We start from the raw sequence: 19292 nt of genomic DNA on the forward strand, positions 1-19292 counted from the left end.
TTTTGAGCCCATGAAAATGGGGGGACTGTGTATTCAAATGGTTGTACTTCCTGAGCATTTTATATTTTTGTTCAATCCTTTGAATTAAAGCTCAAAGTGCACTTCAGTTTCATCCTGATTGATTCATTTTAATTATATTCTGGGGGCATAAAGAGCTAAAATTATGAAAATTATTTCAGTCTCCAAATATATATGGTCCTCACTGTACGGACATTGAGACATTTGTGACTACAGATCAGCTTGTGCTGGTTCAGTAATGTAACTTTTTGAGGCATAAGAGACAGATGTGTCTTACAAACACAGTTTAGTTATATTGCTACCTCACATAGCATTAATGGATAATTGTTTTAACACTATAAATGTTTTAATTTCTGAAATTTTGATGATGGATATGTCAAGTATAGACAATTTTTTTATTCTTATGTATTGTGTGTTATTGTGTGGTAGCACAATCATGTTCTCAAAAGCATAGAGTGATCTAAATGTGAATTAAATGTAAACATGTACTTGTTTAGAGTATTCAGTCTAGAATCTGATCCGATCTGACCAGCCAGTGACTCATAAATAGGGTCAGACTACAGCAATAACATTATATTGGAAATGTACTTTTTTGTGGCTTTGTGTTTTGAGATGCTTTGGTTCAAGGCCTTGTGACAAGCAAGAATACTCCTTTGTATCATTAAGGTTTCATGTGTCTGGTGTAATTCAAGGTGATGTGATGTGTTAGACCTCTATTGGCATCAACTTTCTACTGAAAAAAATAATATGTGAAATAATTCATCATGACATTCTATATTGAACAGTGTTGAGGCTAAACTGAAAAATTATCTCAATCAAGCTATAGGTGACCGTAGACAACAAAACTTATCAATGCATATTACTAATCAAAAATTAAGTTTTGATATATTTACAGTAGGACATTTACCAAATATCTTCATTGAACATGATCTTTACTTAATATCCTAATGATTTTTGGCATAAAAGAAAAATCCAATAATTTTGACACATACAATGTTTTTTTGGCTATTGCTACTGTAAAAATATACCCCAGCAACTTAAGGTATTGTGGTCCAGTTTAATTTTGCTTAGTCTAATGAAATTTGTAATTGTATTTTAATATTAAGGCTAAATGCTTTTTTGTTTTTTGGAAAATTGTGGTATCAGTATTGCAATCTTAGTATATGTGCTGTTAAAATCTTAATTTGACCCTGATGTTTTTTTTAATCTTATTTTATGTAGAGCAACAATGTTAAATATGCCTTGCTATATTTCTGTAATAAATATTTTCTAGTCTATTAAAAGCAGTTTATACAGCTCACAATATTGGACAGATACATTTCATCATGACAGAAATTTTTGTTGAAATTTGGCATTTATTCGAGTCAAAACATTGTAATTAAAATCACATCACATACATTTCATTACTGATCAAATAAACAGTTCATTTGTATGGCATTGGTTAAGGAATCAGTTTAAACAAAAAAGCTAACAGAAAACCCTCATGTGCATTCTGTTGTAATCCGCTAATAACTATGAACTTATTACAAGAAAACAATTGCTATTTTAACCTAACCCTAATGATTTTAAATATTTTTTTTATATTAAAAACACAATTTTATGTAACTTTGTTAAAAGTAACAAACAATAATGGAGCAATTCAGGTAAGACCTGCCATGATTAGTCCGAAAGTAAGAAGCAGTTCAAAGCCAGTTACATAAAGGTTTAGCACATAAAAAAACAACAACCTTGCATCCATTATCATCACTCATCCAGTAACGTGATTTGGACAAATTATTACAAAGACCTTTATTCCTTATTTGTGTAGTTCAGTTTTATTTGTGTGATAACTTTGTTTTAGAAGCTTATGTTTTTAAAATCAAAATTCAAATAAAAAACGTGGCTTGACTGATTGGTGTGCTATGTTATTTCATATTGCTTTGTGTAACTACACATTGGTTGATCTGGCACATATGATCAGGTATTCAGGTAGAGCTTGTTGACTGCTGAAGATTATATGTGTCTGTCCCATGTCAGACAAGCTATCAAAACGATCCAAAGGGTCTTCACTTAAGGGAGGGGGCAAAATCATTTGTGGAGAACCAATCGTGTGTGTCCCAGTGAGGACCTGGGCCTGAATGATATAGATGAACTGCTCATGTTTCTGCTCCTTCCACAGCTTCAGGGCTCCATCCACTGTACTGCTGAAGTATATTCCACTGCCATACTTTTGTTCTAGAAATCAAGGATAAAGCATAAGAAATGTCTTCAGAAAAGAACACAAAAACCTAATTATTCTTAATGACTTCACATTTGTGTTACCTTCAGGAGGGGCAAACTCTTTCTGAAAGCCTACTCGGCAGATGAGATCACAGAACTGAGCTGACACACGCTGGTAGAGGCGCTTCGGCTTGTCTTTCACTCTCTGCATGTTCATTTTGAACAGCTGCTTCAGCGGAGTGTTCTCTAGCTTCTCCACCTGTAACAACCAGTGCAACCACATGCCTTTACATATTTTTAGTATCACAGCATCATGCTAAACTTCCTCATTGCTGCCTTTTATGTTATAGTTGAACAGAGATGAAGACAAAAAGCAAATAAAAATTACATGGACTACATTATGTTTGCTTAATAACTGTCACCCTGTCCCATATACGGGGCGCCTACATTTAAATAAAATAAGATAAGTGAAGTGACATTCAGCCAAGTATGGTGACCCATACTCAGAATTTGTGCTCTGCATTTAACCCATCCAAAATGCACACACACAGAGCAGTGAACACACACACACTGTGAGCACACACCCGGAGCAGTGGGCAGCCATTTATGCTGCGGCGCCCGGGGAGCAGTTGGGGGTTCGATGCCTTGCTCAAGGGCACCTAAGTCGCCAATGTTTTTTGTTAAAAAATTATGTAGGAAAAGAAATAGATTAATTTATCACAAGAGTACACCCTCAAATATCTAAATTATAACAGGAGTTTTGACCTTTGTTTAAACAAAAGATTTTTCTTTGCTTTTTTCTTTATCACATTTTAGAAATCATCAGAAATTATATATCACCTGAAAACTTAAAAATATCAAAATTAATTCTTTAAAACCCATTATAAAATCAAAAGCATTACCATGTAAATGGTACATCAATATCATGTTACAAATGTTTTCATTCATGAACTATTCAAATTTAAGTTGGAATCGTGCACTATAAAGTCTATGTTCAAAAATGTGAGTGACAGTTAAGGGGTTAACATACAGTAGCTGCTCTATAGAAATATGAAGAAATCCCTACACTGATGTACTTCTAAGAAAAAAGTAAAATAATAATTATATATATATATATATATATATATATATATATATATACAGTGGGGATCGAAAGTTTGGGCACCCCTTGCAGAATCTGTGAAAATATGAGTAATTTTCAAAAAATAAGAGAGATCATACTAAATGCATGTTATTTTTTATTTAGTACTGTCCTGAGTAGGATATTGTACATAAAAGATATTAACATTTAGTCCACAAGACAAAAAAATTGCTGAAATTATTCAAATAACCCCACTCAAAAGTTTGGGAACCCTTGGTTCTTAGTACTGTGTTCTGTCACCTGATGATCTTAGACTCTCTTTCTGTTTTGTGATGGTTGTGCATGAGTCCCTTGTTTGTTCTGAACAGTTAAACTGAGCAGCGTTCTTCAGAAAAATCTTTAAGGCCCTGCAGATTCTTCAGTTTTCCAGCATCTTTGCATATTTGAACCCTTTCCAGCAATGACTTTATGATTTTGAGATACATCTTATCACACTGAGGACGTTTGAGGGACTCAAACAAAACTATTTAAAAAGATTCAAACATTCACTGATGCTCCAGAAGGAAACAAGATGCATTATGAGCTGGGGGGTGAAAACTTTTGAACACGATGAAGATGGCCAAATATTTCTTATTTTGTTGAAATATATATTTTTTCCATTTAGTTCTGCCCTTCTTAAGCAACAGAAGATCCTTGTATGTTTCCCGGTACACAAATTAAGTACAATTTACCTTGATCTTCAAATTCCAAAAGTTTTCACCCCCCAGCTCTTAATGCTCTTGTTTCCTTCTGGAGCATCAGTGAATGTTTGAATCTTTTTAAATGGTTGTGTTTGAGTCCCTCAAATGTCCTCAGTGTGATAAGATGTAACTCAAAATCATAAAGTCACTGCTGGAAAGGGTTCAAATATGCAAAGATGCTGGAAAACTGAAGAATCTGCAGGACCTTAAAGATTTTTCTGAAGAACGCTGCTCAGTTTAACTGTTCAGAACAGACAAGGGACTCATGCACAACCATCACAAAACAGAAAGACAGTCGAGGATCATCAGGTAACAGAAAACAGTACTAAGAACCAAGGGTTCCCAAACTTTTGAGTGGGGTTATTTTAATAATTTCAGCAATTTTTTTGTCTTGTGGACTAAATGTTAATATCTTTTATGTACAATATCATACTCAGGACAGTACTAAATAAAAAATAACATGCATTTAGTATGATCTCTCTTATTTTTTGAAAATTACTCATATTTTCACAGATTCTGCAAGGGGTGCCCAAACTTTCGATCCCCACTGTATATATATATAGTGACTGTGATCGCAGCTTACCTTTTTAATAAAGAGCCCACAAGCATCGATGGCGTTCCTTACATCTTTTCCAACAAAATCATTCCTGATCACAGGTTCTCTTGAATAAAATGAATTGTTAAAGGACTTGACAGGAGCCAACAGGCCTATGTTGTAAATGAGAAAAGATTAGATCAGGTCATCCAAATGTTACGACACATGAACTTAACATCAGAACTATACTAAGAAACCTATTAATCTTATTAGACTACAATTTATTTATAGTTTTTAGTATTTGTACATACATGTCCTTTCCACATTGCTGCTTATGCCATAGTCATCAACCAAAATCATGGATATCAAGTTGACCTTGTGGTTATTGAACACATAGTTTTCCATCCGTGCTAGATAAGCTTTCTCCAAATCTGCACTGATTTCAGGTGTTTGTATCCAAGGAACATCTTTACAGCTCCAGCGAACCACAGAATACAGAATGTCACGTTCTTCAGCTTTTGCGAATTCCTCCTGGGCCTTACAGAGCATGGACTCCACCTCAATTGCTGCACAACTGACATCTGGAGGGTTACCTGTGATGGTTATTCCACCATTACCATTCCTGAAGAACTCCTTGATGTGAACATGAAACTTTGTTTGGAGTGAGAGGAGGTTTTTGTGGTCTCTTTGGTCAAGATATATGACATGGTTGTTCTTTATTACCATGTAATCTGATGGGCCTAGCATTTCAAATGCCCATGATTTTGCTTCTATCAGAGCTTCTCTGGAGTTCCCGGAGATGAACTCAACAGTGGGCATTTCATTTGCCATTGTTTCTTTGGCTGCAGAACCAAAGCCTGAAAACATTTGAGTGTGGTAAAAATATTTATCTCAGTAGTTTTCATGAGTAATATATATATATATATATATATTATTGCAATCCAGACAAAAGTGTAAAACTATGAAAGCAGGAACATTTTTAGTAAATATGAACAGTATGTTTCATATATACTTCATTATATATTTTTCTCACTTGTCATGTCACTGCGTACTTCTGGGGACATTGCCTCTCCTTTCCTCTTTTTCATCTCTTTTCTGAAAGCCTAAACATTACAGTGAAATCAAATATATGAAAGAAAATAAAAACAAAGAAAAAAACATTTTCTGCTGAATTGCTTTTGTGCATAATTAATTTTAAAAACTGTGCTAAATAAAATATTTATGCGGTGGACGAAAATAAAACACGATGAATATAAAAATACTAAATTAAGGCTCAAACACTTAAAAGCAGAGTATATGATTAGCATACATCACCTCCATCGTTTCATTGTCCTTTGTAAACACAACAAAATTTACATCTAGTTTCTTTGTGTTCTTTTTTGCAAATTCTTCCACAGCATCGGTCATAATTTTGGCAACCTCCCATTTCTTAAAGCCCAGATTACCAGTACCAATAGCTGGGAAAGAGATGGACTTGTGATCTGAAGCAGCTTTCTTCAGACAATCCCATACCACACTGTAAAGAGTCTACAGACAACAACAAAAAGACATACTGTTGGAGAGACAGTTGGGACAGACCAGATTGTGTGTTGAATTACTGATAAATATCAATCTACCTGTTCAGCCTTAGACTCAGACCGATGCTTACATACAGTATGAAAAACTGCTGAGCAATCCAGATCATATCCTTTTGTCACATAGAGATTAACTCTTGTCAAATTTAGGGTAGTGATTTTACTGTTAATCTCATCTTGAATCTTGCTGCCAGCTTTTTTCAGAATTGCTTGTGAAATCAACCCCTGGGTCAAATCACAGTTTGATGCTATGGTATTTACAATAACGTCAACCTGGTGATTGAAGCAGAGTGAAAAGAAACAGATGAAAAATCAATGTAAAAAAGTTTTTCCCACCATTTTTTCCAATTTTCATTTGTTCCAATTCCACGGTTTATATCAAACAAACTTTTTTAGAACTTACTCAAAATTATACAAAACCATTGTGATCTTATAAATCTTATTGAACTTCAGAGCTTTGTAATTGATCAATCTTCTTTTTTTCTATGAGTACTAGACATCTTTCAGTCTTACCTTTTCATCTTCAATAGACCCTTTTTTAAGCCACAGTGTTATGTTCCTAAACTGCAAACTGCTGCATGAAGAGGAAGTCATGGTCTGGTTTTGGCCTTTCACAGCCCCACTGTATGAAGCAGAGGTGCTGGTTGGAAATAAAATCGTCCTAGTGGCTCTCTCCATTTCTTTGACTGTGGGTTCATCATTATTGACCAGATGGATTTCTACATTCTTGCCTTGAAACCTTCCCTTTTCATGGAACTGTTTTATAGTATCAACAATAATGTCTGCACAGCAATCTCTCGGAAAATTGAAAAGGCCAGAACTTAAAGCAGGAATCGCAACAGAGGTAATGTTTTGACTTACAACTATTTGTAGGATACTAATGACAGTATTTTTTAACAAGGGTGTAGCTTGAGCAACCTGTTTGTGGGTTGGATATTGAGACAATCTAGGACCCACAGCATGTATGATATGTTTACATGGGAGATTTCCAGCAGGAGTGAGTACAGCTTCACCTGTTTTTACTCTTCCATATTGCTGTATAATATCATCACTCCATTTCTGGATCATTGGTCCCCCACACTCACTCAGGGCTTGTGCAAGACCTGCACCATGACTTAGCTTCTCATTAGCTGCATTGACCACAGCCTCCACTTTATGACGTGTAAGATCATCTTTCCAGACTGATACTTCAACTCTGCTGGACAGCTTTTGGGAGTACCTCATCTCAGCACTCCAGTCACCACTTGTGTTTCTACCAAAGGAACCAGCCTCTTCCACATTGTGAAAAATAGCTGTGCAATTAAATTTCTCTTTAACAGCATGGCAAAAGGCAGTTTTACACTTTCCTAGAATGGCTGCCTGTCCTGTAAGCAGTGACATGAAATCCTGTTCTTTGTTACCCATGACTCGTTGCTTCCTCAGGACACAGACCTTTGTGGAAGTAAAGTATTGATCATTATACAAAAATATTTGACCACAGATCCATTAGTCAAAACATCATATTGGAATGCATACAGGATTGCTATTGTAATTTCTTAATACTAAAGCATACTAAAAAAATAAGATGCTAACAGGATAAATGATCAGTTTGTATTTATTTGTATAGTCCTACTGAAAATTGTGTAATGATTATCAAATCCCTAATAGTTGTATTGCAATATCATCTTACTAATGGAGAGTTCAAGGACATAACACTGAGAAAAATTTTTCAATATCCTAAAATAATTTTTATGAAATTTCTTTAATGGCCTAGTGGCTTTTATTCATTTTGGTAATATGAACAGTCCCACAGAGAACTACATTTTCTAAAGGTTCTTGACTTTGTTTTGTTCTAATACTAAGAAAGGTATTCTAAGCTTGTCTCCTTAAAGTGAATTGCTTGTTGTAAGTCTCTGCATAAAAAAAAAAATAATAATAATAAAAAAAAAAAAATTCTGCTAAATGGTAACATTAAAAAAGGTAATAAATAACTAATGTAAACAAATGACATATTGTTAAGAGTAACCTAAAATTCTTCAGTCACCATTAACATAAATAAATAAAAGATTCAGAGAAAGCAAATGGTGACTGAGGCAGAAGAAAGATCTGAAGAAAGATGTCAAACAGGTTTATCCATTTTACCCTAACAAAACTGGACAACCCCCCCCCCCCCCCAAAAAAAAAAAAAAAAAAATTGATTAACAACATAATAAAAACAAAGCAAGTACAAATAACCGAATAATATAGTTTACATTTGCATTGGTGTAAAGCATTTTATTCAAGGAAGCGTAAAAGATCGTGTTTGTAATGTTGAATAACGTCTTCATTGAATAGCATTCGACACAGGAAACCCTGATCGCTAAGGACTGAAGTTCCCCAGTAAAATGTAGCCTGGTAGGCTAGCCTTGTTTTTTTAAATTACAAACAAATCTTACATTGGATTTAACAAACTTCTGCCAAGACAAGGCACGTCGATGACTGCCAAAAATCACATTAAAAAGTTTGTTAAATTTGAAATCGAAAGCAAAACAGTTTCTGCGACCTTAGCATTTATGCACATTATAGCTACTAAATAATTACGAGAATCGGTTCACTCACCTTTTTATTTTCTATTCTCCAATACGTCCTTAGTTTTTGACAAAAACAGAGATGGTTTTAAAGTTTCGAAAAGAAGAGACTTAAGCTATATGAACGGGTTTCTGCTTGAAGCTTGAAACTGTTTTTATGTTGTGCTAAAAACCCCGCCTTAATGCATGACCATTTACAGAGAAATTAAAAGTGAAAGTTACGTTTTTACACTGAGCTCAACAAACACCTCAGTCACAGGACAGGCAGACATGGCTACTGATGAGTTCCCATTCGCTCTCTGTGTGGAGGGCAAGTGGGACCCTCACACTCCCAAACTAAAAAACAAACTTATAATCTATTTCCAGAGTAAGAAATCCGACGGAGGCGACTGTGAGGTGGAGTACGCTGGAGGACAGACAGCAACTGTTCGATTCAAATCAAAGGAAGGTAAATGCCTGAACTTCTATAACCTTATACTAGGCTACTATGTATAAAGTGCGAAAATAAATATGCATAATATTAGAAGTTTCTTATCTATAGCTAGTTTAAACATGTTATGGATTTACGGTGGGAGGAGCCAAAGAAAGGAAACTGTTCAAATTTGTTTGCATAAAAGGTGCAAATGAAAATTAATACGTTTTTTTTTCACTCATATAGTTCTTGTTTATTTAACAGTGAGACAGCGGGTTCTAAACAAACAAACGCATGAGCTAAAGATTGGTCAAAAAACACTGAAAATCACCGTGAATCTTCCGCCATCAGAGGCTTTACCTCAGGTCAGTATGCAAAATAACAACAGAGTAATGTGGACGGCTCATACTTAAACTTGGAGTAAAAACTAAACTTTGTTTCCTTAGGAATCAACCTCTTTGCCCAGCATTACATCGGGTAAGTCATCCGGCTTCTACTGCTCTCTGCTGGATACTTTGTTACGCCACACCTAGCCCCGTTAGTTAACGGAATAGTTGTTCACCATCATTAAAAGTTAACTGAACCTGGACAATTGTAAACTTAATAAATATGCCATGGCCAAAGCCAATCACAAATCCCCACTAAAATCAGACGATTTCTAGATTATGACATTACAATGAAAACTGGTTGTTGTCATCCTGAAAATCCAAACCAACAAACAAAGTGCAGATCTTTTTGGTCCCAAGTCATTGGTCCTCAGTTGATTCACTTATATTTGATTTAGTAATTTTCAGATGTTTTGCTCACTTCAAAGAAAGGTAAAAAGTAGATTGGTAGAATGTTATGTTTACATGTGATTATCAAAATGGGATAAATGTCTTATTTCCTATTCACCTTTTTCCGTCAATGCGGATGTAAGCCTATGGGAGAGACCTCCAGTTCATTGGCCGCTATAGGTAAATAACGAGGAGAATAACAACAGTAAATGGTAAAACTGACTGCACTACAAATTAATGTGCTCATAATTAAGATAATACATGTAAAAAAAATATGATAAGACACAACAACTTTTGATATCAAGCAGCAAAGTGAACTGTTTGTTCAGCTGAAAATAGCTGGACGGAGTGGATGCAGATGAGAGTGGAAGCCAGACCCATAGGATTTATAAACTTTAAACAAACACAAAGACTTTTTTTTATTGGTCATAACATCTGGATAGAAATAGCACTTAATTAACACAATAGACACTTGGCAAATATTAAATATCCTACTGCATATGTTAAATGCTGTGCATCCACACACTCCATCAAAAAGAGTGTTCTTTGAAAGGTTGTGCATTCAGCTGTACACATTTACATCAAACCTTTGCATCAAAACTAAAGTATACCTTTGGTTTTAGTATGGTCATTTACATGATACCCTAGCACAAACATGATACCCAAGCTTAATACATGTTAAGTGTTAAATTATAATCCTGAAATTAATTCAAATTGAAGTAAATCTACATATATTTGTATCAGCATAGTTAAAATATTTCAAAGTGAATATTGTTTTTACATTCAGGTGAACCACAGAACAAAGACAAAAAAGAGGAAAAGGTTGAGCCACTTGAGGAAACAGAAGAAGATATAACGCCTAGATCAGCTGTAATTGAAAACATCCAAAAGAGTGGTCGAGAGTTTCTGACAATGCTGGTGGAAAATGTGCTGAAAGGATCTTCTGCTGAGTCAGATGACTTCAGCATTGAAATAATACCAGAGAGTAACTGTGCTGTGGTGACCTTTTCCAATAGCAAGTGTAAGTCATGGGTTGTATCTCACAACACACTATACTCTTCAGATGTAAATGCTAAATACTAAACTTATACTAAAGTCTTAGTGGTGATCACAATGCTCTTATTTCATGTTACTTATATCTCATTCCATAGATGCAGAACATTTCTTTGTGTCCTCTCCAAGCAATGGAATTTTTAAGAAGAAAAACATGGAAGTCAGATTGCTTGAAATTACTTCAAAGGTGAAAGCTGAAGGCCTACCTCCAAACTCAAACTCTGACTTAATCATGCTGTATTTTGACAAATTTGCAGAGGTAGATGATGACGGGGTAACATTTGAAACAGATCAGTCAGCAATAATAACTTTTAAAAATCCAGAAGGTACATGTAGTAGTTATATTTGATTTATTATTTTATTTTAATTTTGACAAGTGCATAAACTAATGAATGTCTGCTTTTTCAGATGTGCAAAAAGTCCTCAAAGAGCAACATCATCTTAAAAAACAGCCTTTCAAAGTACTTCCATACTATGAAACTCTACAAACAGCTCTATATGGTAAAGACAGACCCATCCTGAGACTTCCAGAATCATTTATTGAGAAGATTGATATAACTGTATGGCATCACTTAAAGGAAAACAGGAAATCTCTGGATTTAGTCACACAAGATATGTCCAATCATTTCTGTGAGATGGATTTTCAGACCTCAGCAGTGAAGGTCAGTCCTTCCCCATCCCTACTTAACAATGGTGTGCAGACAAGAAAACTAATTCAGACATGGAGAGAAAATGCCCTCTCTCTGTTTTCATCATTGATGTCTAAGTTTAAATCCACTGAGTTCTGCATTCAGAAGGATGCGTGGACAGAGATACAACATGAAATCCAAAATGCAATCGTGGGAGAGGCTGTCACACTGGTTCCCTATGTGGATGAAGGAACAATAACTGTAGCCGGCCTGGAAGAAGATATGAACAGGATTGAGGGAATTCTGACAGAAACTGTTGAGAGAATCACCCAAAGAATCCAAAGGGAGAAGGGCAGTGAGACGGGCGAAATTAGTATGACTCCATCCATTCACAATCTCGTTCTCCGTGATGGTTTGGAGCAGGAAATTTGTGACAAATTTCCAGAATTGACCATCACATACCATGTGCACAGCCAAAAGTTAACTTTCTACGGTCTAAAACATGAGGTGCTGGAAACAAAGAATAAGATACTGCAGACTGTTCTTAATTTGATCCATAAACCAATTGAGCTCCACCAGTCTGTTTTAGATTTTCTGCTCACCAAGGATGTAGAGGAAATGACCAACAATTTGTTTTTTAACAAAGGAATCGATGTGGCATTAGAAGCTGATGGAAAGAGGGTTTTGCTTGTTGGGAAAACAGACAATGCCCTGAGTGTTGGTGAGAAGCAATTGCAGACAGATCTGGGTCATCTGAGCTTCAGTGTAGAAGATCCCAGTGTTCTAGGAAGATCCGACTGGCATGACCTAGTCTCTCACATAAAAAACACTGTCACAGATGTCACAGTACAGACAACTGTAAACCAGGTGGTGATTTCTGGCTTTGTGGATTCCATTAACGCTGTTGAAAAAGACTTATATAACTTTGTTCAAGAAAACTCTCACTTTGAGAAAACTCTGAAGTCTCACAAGACTGTTGTCACATTCATAAAGGATCATAAAAAGCATGATTGGTTCGGAGAGGTGAAAGGGAATGTGAACGTGGACTTCAAAGGTGAAGAAATTGTGATCAGTGGCCCAAGGCTTCATGTCTCTAAATGTGTGCTTCTGTTTGAGGACTTGCTAAGATCTGTGAATCACTGCACCATGAAAATAGTTAAACCAGGTGCAAAGAAGTTTTTCAAAGAGAAAGAGTTAATGTGTGTTACATGTGCCAAGACAAATATGAATTGTTTGGTTGAGTTACTAGATAAGTCTGACCACCCACATGGCACAGTTCAATCACTGATAGTAAAACCTGTGTATCATTATAAAACACATGAAGGAATGGATATTACAGTACATAAAGCTGACATGTGCTCATTTCAAGTGGATGCAGTGGTCGGTGGATGCGAAGATAGCCTCCTACTGGATGGAGGTTTAGTACAGGCCCTCTCAGATGCTGCTGGTCCTAAACTTAAGAATGACTGTGAAAAGATTGTCAAAAGACGGAAGCTGACAATAGGTGATGCTGTTCTCCTCGATGCTGGAGGGCAGCTACAGTGTAAGCATGTCATTTTAGCAATAGGACCACATTATAACCCTTCCAGACCTCAGGAGTCAGAAAAGCTCCTGAAAAAAACGGTGAAAAAGAGTCTGAATTTGGCAGATCAAGAAAGCTTCCAGTCGTTGGCAATCCCAGCCATTAGCTCTGGTGTATTTGGTTTCCCACTGGACTTTTGTGCAGAAACCATTGTGAAAGCTATAAAAGAGTTCTGTGATTTTGTTGAAGGGGACAATACACTGAAGAAGATTCACCTAGTTGACAATAATGATAAGACCGTTCAAGCTTTAGAAGCAGCAGTGAAGAAGGTTTATGGGGTCAGTGAACTTAAACACAGCGTGGCATCTGGAAGCAGTTCAAGCAGCCAGCCGCAAAACCAGAAGCAGGCAAGCTCTTCTCCAATCCAACACCAGACTGCCACACTCTTTCAAGGAGCATCACAAAGTTTTCAGACAAAAGAAGGTTTAACCATCACCCTTATGAAAGGAAACATTGAGGACACAACAGTGAGTTATACATAATATAACTAATTTTATATATACATAATATTATTTGGTTTCTTACTTTTTGCTGAAGCTCATTTTCTATTTGAAATGCCAAATTGTCTAGAGACATACTTGAGAGGGTTTTATTTATATTTGTTTTTCTCCAAAAGTTTCAAAGGTTCCTCCGCCTTTTTATTTTGAATTCATTTTAAAGTAGAACGTTGGAATGTGATTTAAGCTGACCATCCATCTTAAATTATCTGCTTTTTTTTATAGATGGACGTAGTGGTTAATACTCTCAGCAGTAACCTAAATCTCAGCGTGGGAGCTATTTCAAATGCCCTTCTCAAAGCGGCTGGTCCTCAGCTTCAGGTTTTGCTCAATCAGCAAGTCACAGGCTCTGCGAAAACTGGAGATGTCTTTGAAACAGCAGGTGCAAACCTGAAGAACAAACTGGTGTTCCATGCTGTTGTACCCCACTGGAATCAGGGGCAAGGAAATGACCAGAAGGTAATACTCATTGGTTGATTTTTGGTGATTCGTAGTTTTAAAAAATCTGTTTTATATAAATGTTTTAATTCTCTTTGAGCAGGTGCTGGAGGATATCATGGATAAGTGTTTAAATCTGGCAGAGCAACGTCAGCAGGGCTCCATTTTATTTTCTGCGATTGGCACAGGAAACTTGGGATTTCCAAAGCCACTGGTGGTCTGCACTATGCTGGACTCAGCCCTCAAGTTTAGCAGTAAAAGAAGTTCGAAGCATGTGAAGGAAGTGGTAGTTGTTCTTCATCCCAAAGACACACAAACCATTCAGGTATAAGATGTATGATGTCATATCACTCTTTTTAGATCCATGTGCAAATCCACATCTGCAGATTTTTGACGCTTAGTACAATATTAATGAGTTATTTTCTCTTCATTAATACTGTACGTCACCCACAACAGGTATTCACAGATGAGTTTAGCAAAAGGTTTTTGGGCCAGTCTGCCACAGCAAGTAGCCCCACACAGCCACAGAGCACAGGTGCCCAAAACTTCACTTTTTCTTATCCAACCGTTTGTGCAATCACTTAAAACTAACTGATCTCACTGTCGATGTAGTGGATGAATGAATTCAGTCAGTTTCCCCTTGATTATGATACATTTCCTTAATGTTTATTTAGTTATGTTGTGTTTTACAATGAAATTACAGGCCCCTTCTCAAAGGTCATAACAAAATCTGGGATTCATGAGACTACTGTGGGAGGAGTAACACTTCAGGTCCTGAATGGTGATATTACTTTAGAGAAAACAGATGTCATTGTGAATTCCAGCAATAAAGAGTTTACACTGAAAGCAGGTAAAGTTACTAATTCTGAATTAGTAGAAGACTGCTAATGCTTTTTATGCTCATGAGTTTGCCTAGAATTGCTTGCTGCTTAATTTTATAATATAATAATAATATTTGAGATGAAACAGAGAAAATAAACTAATTTTGTCTCAAATGGTTAAGGTGTCTCAAAGGCCATTTTGGATAAGGCTGGTCCAAACGTAGAAGCTGAATGCCAGCAACTCGGTGAGAATCATGCTTTGTCTCCTAGACTAAAATATTTAATAAACATGAAATAACAACTAAATATTAATTAATCATTTAATAATCTTTTCACATGCTCTTAAGACTTCAGCACGTCTTATAATTCTAGTTTATGTGTGTTGCCAGGGGCCCAGACTAACAGTGGACTCATAATGACTCAAGCTGGAAATTTACAGTGTAAAAAGATCATCCACATTTCAGCACAAAACAATGCTGCTGTGATCCGAAAACAGATTAAAAAGGCACTGGAGATGTGTGCCAAGGAAAAGTTAACCTCCATTGCATTCCCAGCTATTGGTACAGGTGAGAACTAACTCAAAAACAAACAAAAAAAATATGGATAGTGTTGTCAATCTTAATGTTAAAAAAGACAGTCCTTACATATGAATGCAATTTGTAGTAATGTTTGTTTTTCTTCTGGAGCATCAGTGAGCATTTGAACCTTCTGTAATAGTTGTATATGAGTCCCTCAGTTGTCCTCAGTGTGAAAACATTAATCTCAAAATCAAACTCAAAGTCATTGTTGGGAAGGGTTCAAATACACAAACATGCTGGAAAACCGAAGAATGTGTGGGAGCGGATGGATTTTTTTGTAGAACAGTAGGCAGTTTAACTTTTCAGGACAAACAAGGGACTCATGAACAAATCACAAAAAAAGGAGAAATGTTGATCCAGGTATCAACACGGTATTAAGAATCAAGTGTATGTAATCTTTGGAAATGGGTCAGTTTTATAAAGGTCAACTATTATTTTCTTTTGTGGACTACATGTAATCGTCTTTTATGTGAAATATTTTATTCAGGTCGGTACAAAATAATAAAAAAAAAATCATAATCTCAAATTGTGGATTAGCATTATAAATAAATGGTTATTATAATTTACTGTACATTATATTAATTTACTGTAAATTCACTTTGTCTTAACTTAAACATTATGTTTATATTGTCTATGGAAAACTTTTACTCTAAACATGAACATGGATTTTAATTTAATTCAATTCAAGTTTATTTGTATAGCGCTTTTTACAGTACAAATCGTTACAAAGCAACTTTACAGAAAATTACATTTCTACAATATTTAGTAGGAGCTTTTAAGTGGTGACTGTCAGTTTGTGCGCGTATGACAGGATTTTTCAGAAAAAAATGAATACAAGACATAGTCAGCCAGACGATGAACACTGTTATCAGCAGTTTTTATATAATGCAGTCACACTTTTTAGTCATGTGACTTTCTTTTTCCTAGGACAAGGAGGGTTGTCTCCGGGTCAGGTAGCAGACTCCATGTTGGATGGTATCCTGGACATGATAAGAAAAACTCCCCAGTCCACTCTCAAGCTGATCAGACTGGTTGTGTTCCAGGCCCAGATGCTCCCTGAATTCCACAAAAGCATGCAGAATCAAGAAACTGGCCCTGCCAAACAAGAGCAGAGTACCTGGTCAAAAATCAAAGGTATGATATCATTCCACCTAAATTTATAGAACATGAGCACTCTTTCATTCATTCATTAGCATTCATTAATAAAACAGAATAGTTCAGGAAATCATTCTCATGAGGTCATTTACAACAAAGATATAAAATTGACTGAATATATTTCTCTATTCCAATTTTATGCATTACACAGCATATGCTGCTAATGTTAAGTCCTTCTTCACTGGATCTTGGGAGAAAGAAATAAAACAACATGGTGGCAAAGACTTTGTCATTGAAGGTGTGCAAGTAGATCCGGTATTTTTTTCTATCTGTGGACCATCACAAGCAGATTTGGACAAAACAAAGCGTTTCTTAGAGGACATGATCAATCAGGAACAAGTGTTCGAGTCCATCACAGACACAGCGATACTTACCTTATCAGAGAAAGACCAAAAGAGAATCCAGGACCTGCAAAGCACCATAGACGTAACTATAAGGCTGGAATACAAAGCGAATAAAGGTTCAGAAGAAATCCCAGGAAAGGCCACACTTATAATACAAGGTCTCAGCCGAGATGTTCTAAAAGCCATTCAGGAAATCCAAGACATGCTCAAAGCAGCCAAAGAGTTAGAAACACTACAAAAAGAAATTGACTATACAAATGAGCTTGTTGATTGGCAGTATGAACAAGGTGGACAATATAAGAATTTTGATCAGCGTACAAATTTTGAGTTGGAAAAGGCTCTTGGTAGACAAGCTGCAGACATCACAATTTCCTTCCAAGGCCAAACTTACCAAGTCAAACTGCCTGAGGGTCCCGCAGTGTGCTCCACTGGTGGAAACCAGATGAAAATCAGACGCATTGACAAACTGAAAGGTATGTAAATGTAGTATAATTTATCAATAAGAAAAACTGAATAATAAATATATAAAAATTAATTAAAATGAATAAAGTAGTATACTTCACTAGAAATAATTGTGTAGATTTGACCACCATATTAAATAACTAGAGGTTTTTCTCCATTAGCTACTGAAGATATTCCACAGCACTGGGATGCAATGGCGCCTAGTGAGTTGTGCAAAAAGTTTAATTTGCAACCAACCAGCCCAGAATATAAAGAAGTAATTGTGCTCTTCCATGCAACTTGTCCTAAAAACAATGTCTTGAAGGTATGCATTACATTTTATTGTATGGTATTGTAAATAAATCAGCATATTAGAATGATTTTATGAAAGGATCATGTGATACTGAAGACTAGAGTGATGACTGACGAAAATCCGGCTTTACATCACAAGAATAAGTTATATTTTAAAGTATATTAACATAAAAAACGATATTCTAAATTTCAATATAATTTCACAATATTAAACTAAATGTTTTGTCTATATTTTTGATCAAATAAATGCACGCTTGCTGAGCATAAGAAACTTCTATTAAAAGAATAAAATCAAAATTCTTGACTAATCCCAAACATTTGAATGCCAATATATTCTAGGGCTGTCAGTAAATTAGGTTCAATTGGAGTTGAATTGCGTAATCTCAAATTCTGGATTAGCATTAGCATACAGGACTGAACATTTCTAATTAAATTACCTTTCTCCTTAAATATTATTTTTAGTGTTTTCTGATCAGTTTATTAAATTTAAGAGGATTTCAACCCATGGTTATATATATATCACTTTTAGGGTGATTGTAGGTGGATATACAGTGCAATACATTTTAAATGGCCATTAAATAAAACATGGCAACATCACAGACAAATGAATTTCATACTTATCCATTATGGGATTGTTTATTTTTATTTTATTTTTTGTAGATTGAACGAATCCAGAATCCTGGCATGTGGAGAAACTACCAGAACAACAAAAGAGTCATGGAAAAAAAGAACGGCCATCAAAATAATGAGAAAAGACTCTTTCATGGAACTAGTGAGCTGACTATCAGTCACATCGAAAAGAGTGGCTTTAATCGCAGCTATGCAGGAAAAAATGGTAGAGCATTTTCTAAAATCACTTTAATATTCAAACTTAACATTCCATCATTATATTTGATTTGTGTGTTATATTTATGTGTTGTTGATTCCTTAATGTTTCTTGTTACAGCTACAGCATTTGGAAAAGGCACTTACTTTGCACTCAATGCAAGCTACTCTTCAAGTAACACATACTCAGTGCCTAATGCTCAGGGACATAAACACATGTACCTCTGCAGAGTCCTTACGGGTGATTTTACTACAGGAAATTCAGCAATGATTGTGCCACCAGCCAAAAATGCCAACTGTGACCCATACGACACGGTTGTGGACAACCCTACTGCGCCGACCATTTTTGTAGTATTCAGAGATGATAATGCGTATCCTGAATATTTAATCACTTTCAATTAGTCACTGAAGATCAATCATTTTAAACCGCGAGGACGAGGATTTGATCGCATTAGATAAAAATCAAGAATGTTTACTATAGTACCCATAACTACTTATTGAATCATTACATTTTGAAAGGGCTTCAATTACGAAAACATTCCATTCCATGTGCCTTATACTGAAATCATTCTGCTGTTTCTATTGTTTACAAAATTGTTAATCCTGGTGATGTTTTCACTAGATATGCACAAACAACACAATCTTCAGGCAATGTGAACAAACTGCTATACAAATAAATATCTTCAAAACTTCAAATTCTTTTATTTTAAATTCTTACACAACATAAAAACTGATA

At 35.6% G+C, this 19292-nt stretch overlaps 2 protein-coding genes across 2 annotated transcripts; one reads left to right on the plus strand and one right to left on the minus strand.

Moving 5' to 3' along the window:
• Nucleotides 1–1353: 1353 nt before the first annotated feature.
• Nucleotides 1354–8933, minus strand: LOC128019783 (protein mono-ADP-ribosyltransferase PARP9-like). The gene is made up of 9 exons (XM_052605990.1): nucleotides 8725–8933; nucleotides 6661–7578; nucleotides 6190–6420; nucleotides 5888–6100; nucleotides 5607–5676; nucleotides 4885–5430; nucleotides 4622–4746; nucleotides 2320–2476; nucleotides 1354–2232 (listed from the first exon to the last, which is right to left on the minus strand). The coding sequence occupies exons 2-9, from the start codon at nucleotides 7549–7551 to the stop codon at nucleotides 1946–1948; spliced, it is 2520 nt and encodes an 839-aa protein (XP_052461950.1). The 5' UTR covers nucleotides 7552–7578; nucleotides 8725–8933; the 3' UTR covers nucleotides 1354–1945.
• LOC128019781 (protein mono-ADP-ribosyltransferase PARP14) lies at nucleotides 8892–19252 on the plus strand. Its single transcript, XM_052605988.1, has 17 exons — nucleotides 8892–9141; nucleotides 9370–9470; nucleotides 9552–9582; nucleotides 10669–10902; nucleotides 11033–11260; nucleotides 11343–13612; nucleotides 13868–14101; nucleotides 14184–14405; nucleotides 14537–14615; nucleotides 14784–14930; nucleotides 15084–15146; nucleotides 15291–15467; nucleotides 16407–16613; nucleotides 16786–17451; nucleotides 17602–17744; nucleotides 18392–18566; nucleotides 18678–19252. The coding sequence occupies exons 1-17, from the start codon at nucleotides 8964–8966 to the stop codon at nucleotides 18956–18958; spliced, it is 5436 nt and encodes a 1811-aa protein (XP_052461948.1). The 5' UTR covers nucleotides 8892–8963; the 3' UTR covers nucleotides 18959–19252.
• The last annotated feature ends 40 nt before the right edge of the window (nucleotides 19253–19292 follow it).

Source organism: Carassius gibelio, chromosome A9 (genome assembly GCF_023724105.1).
Source record: "Carassius gibelio isolate Cgi1373 ecotype wild population from Czech Republic chromosome A9, carGib1.2-hapl.c, whole genome shotgun sequence".
Lineage (NCBI taxonomy): Eukaryota > Metazoa > Chordata > Actinopteri > Cypriniformes > Cyprinidae > Carassius > Carassius gibelio.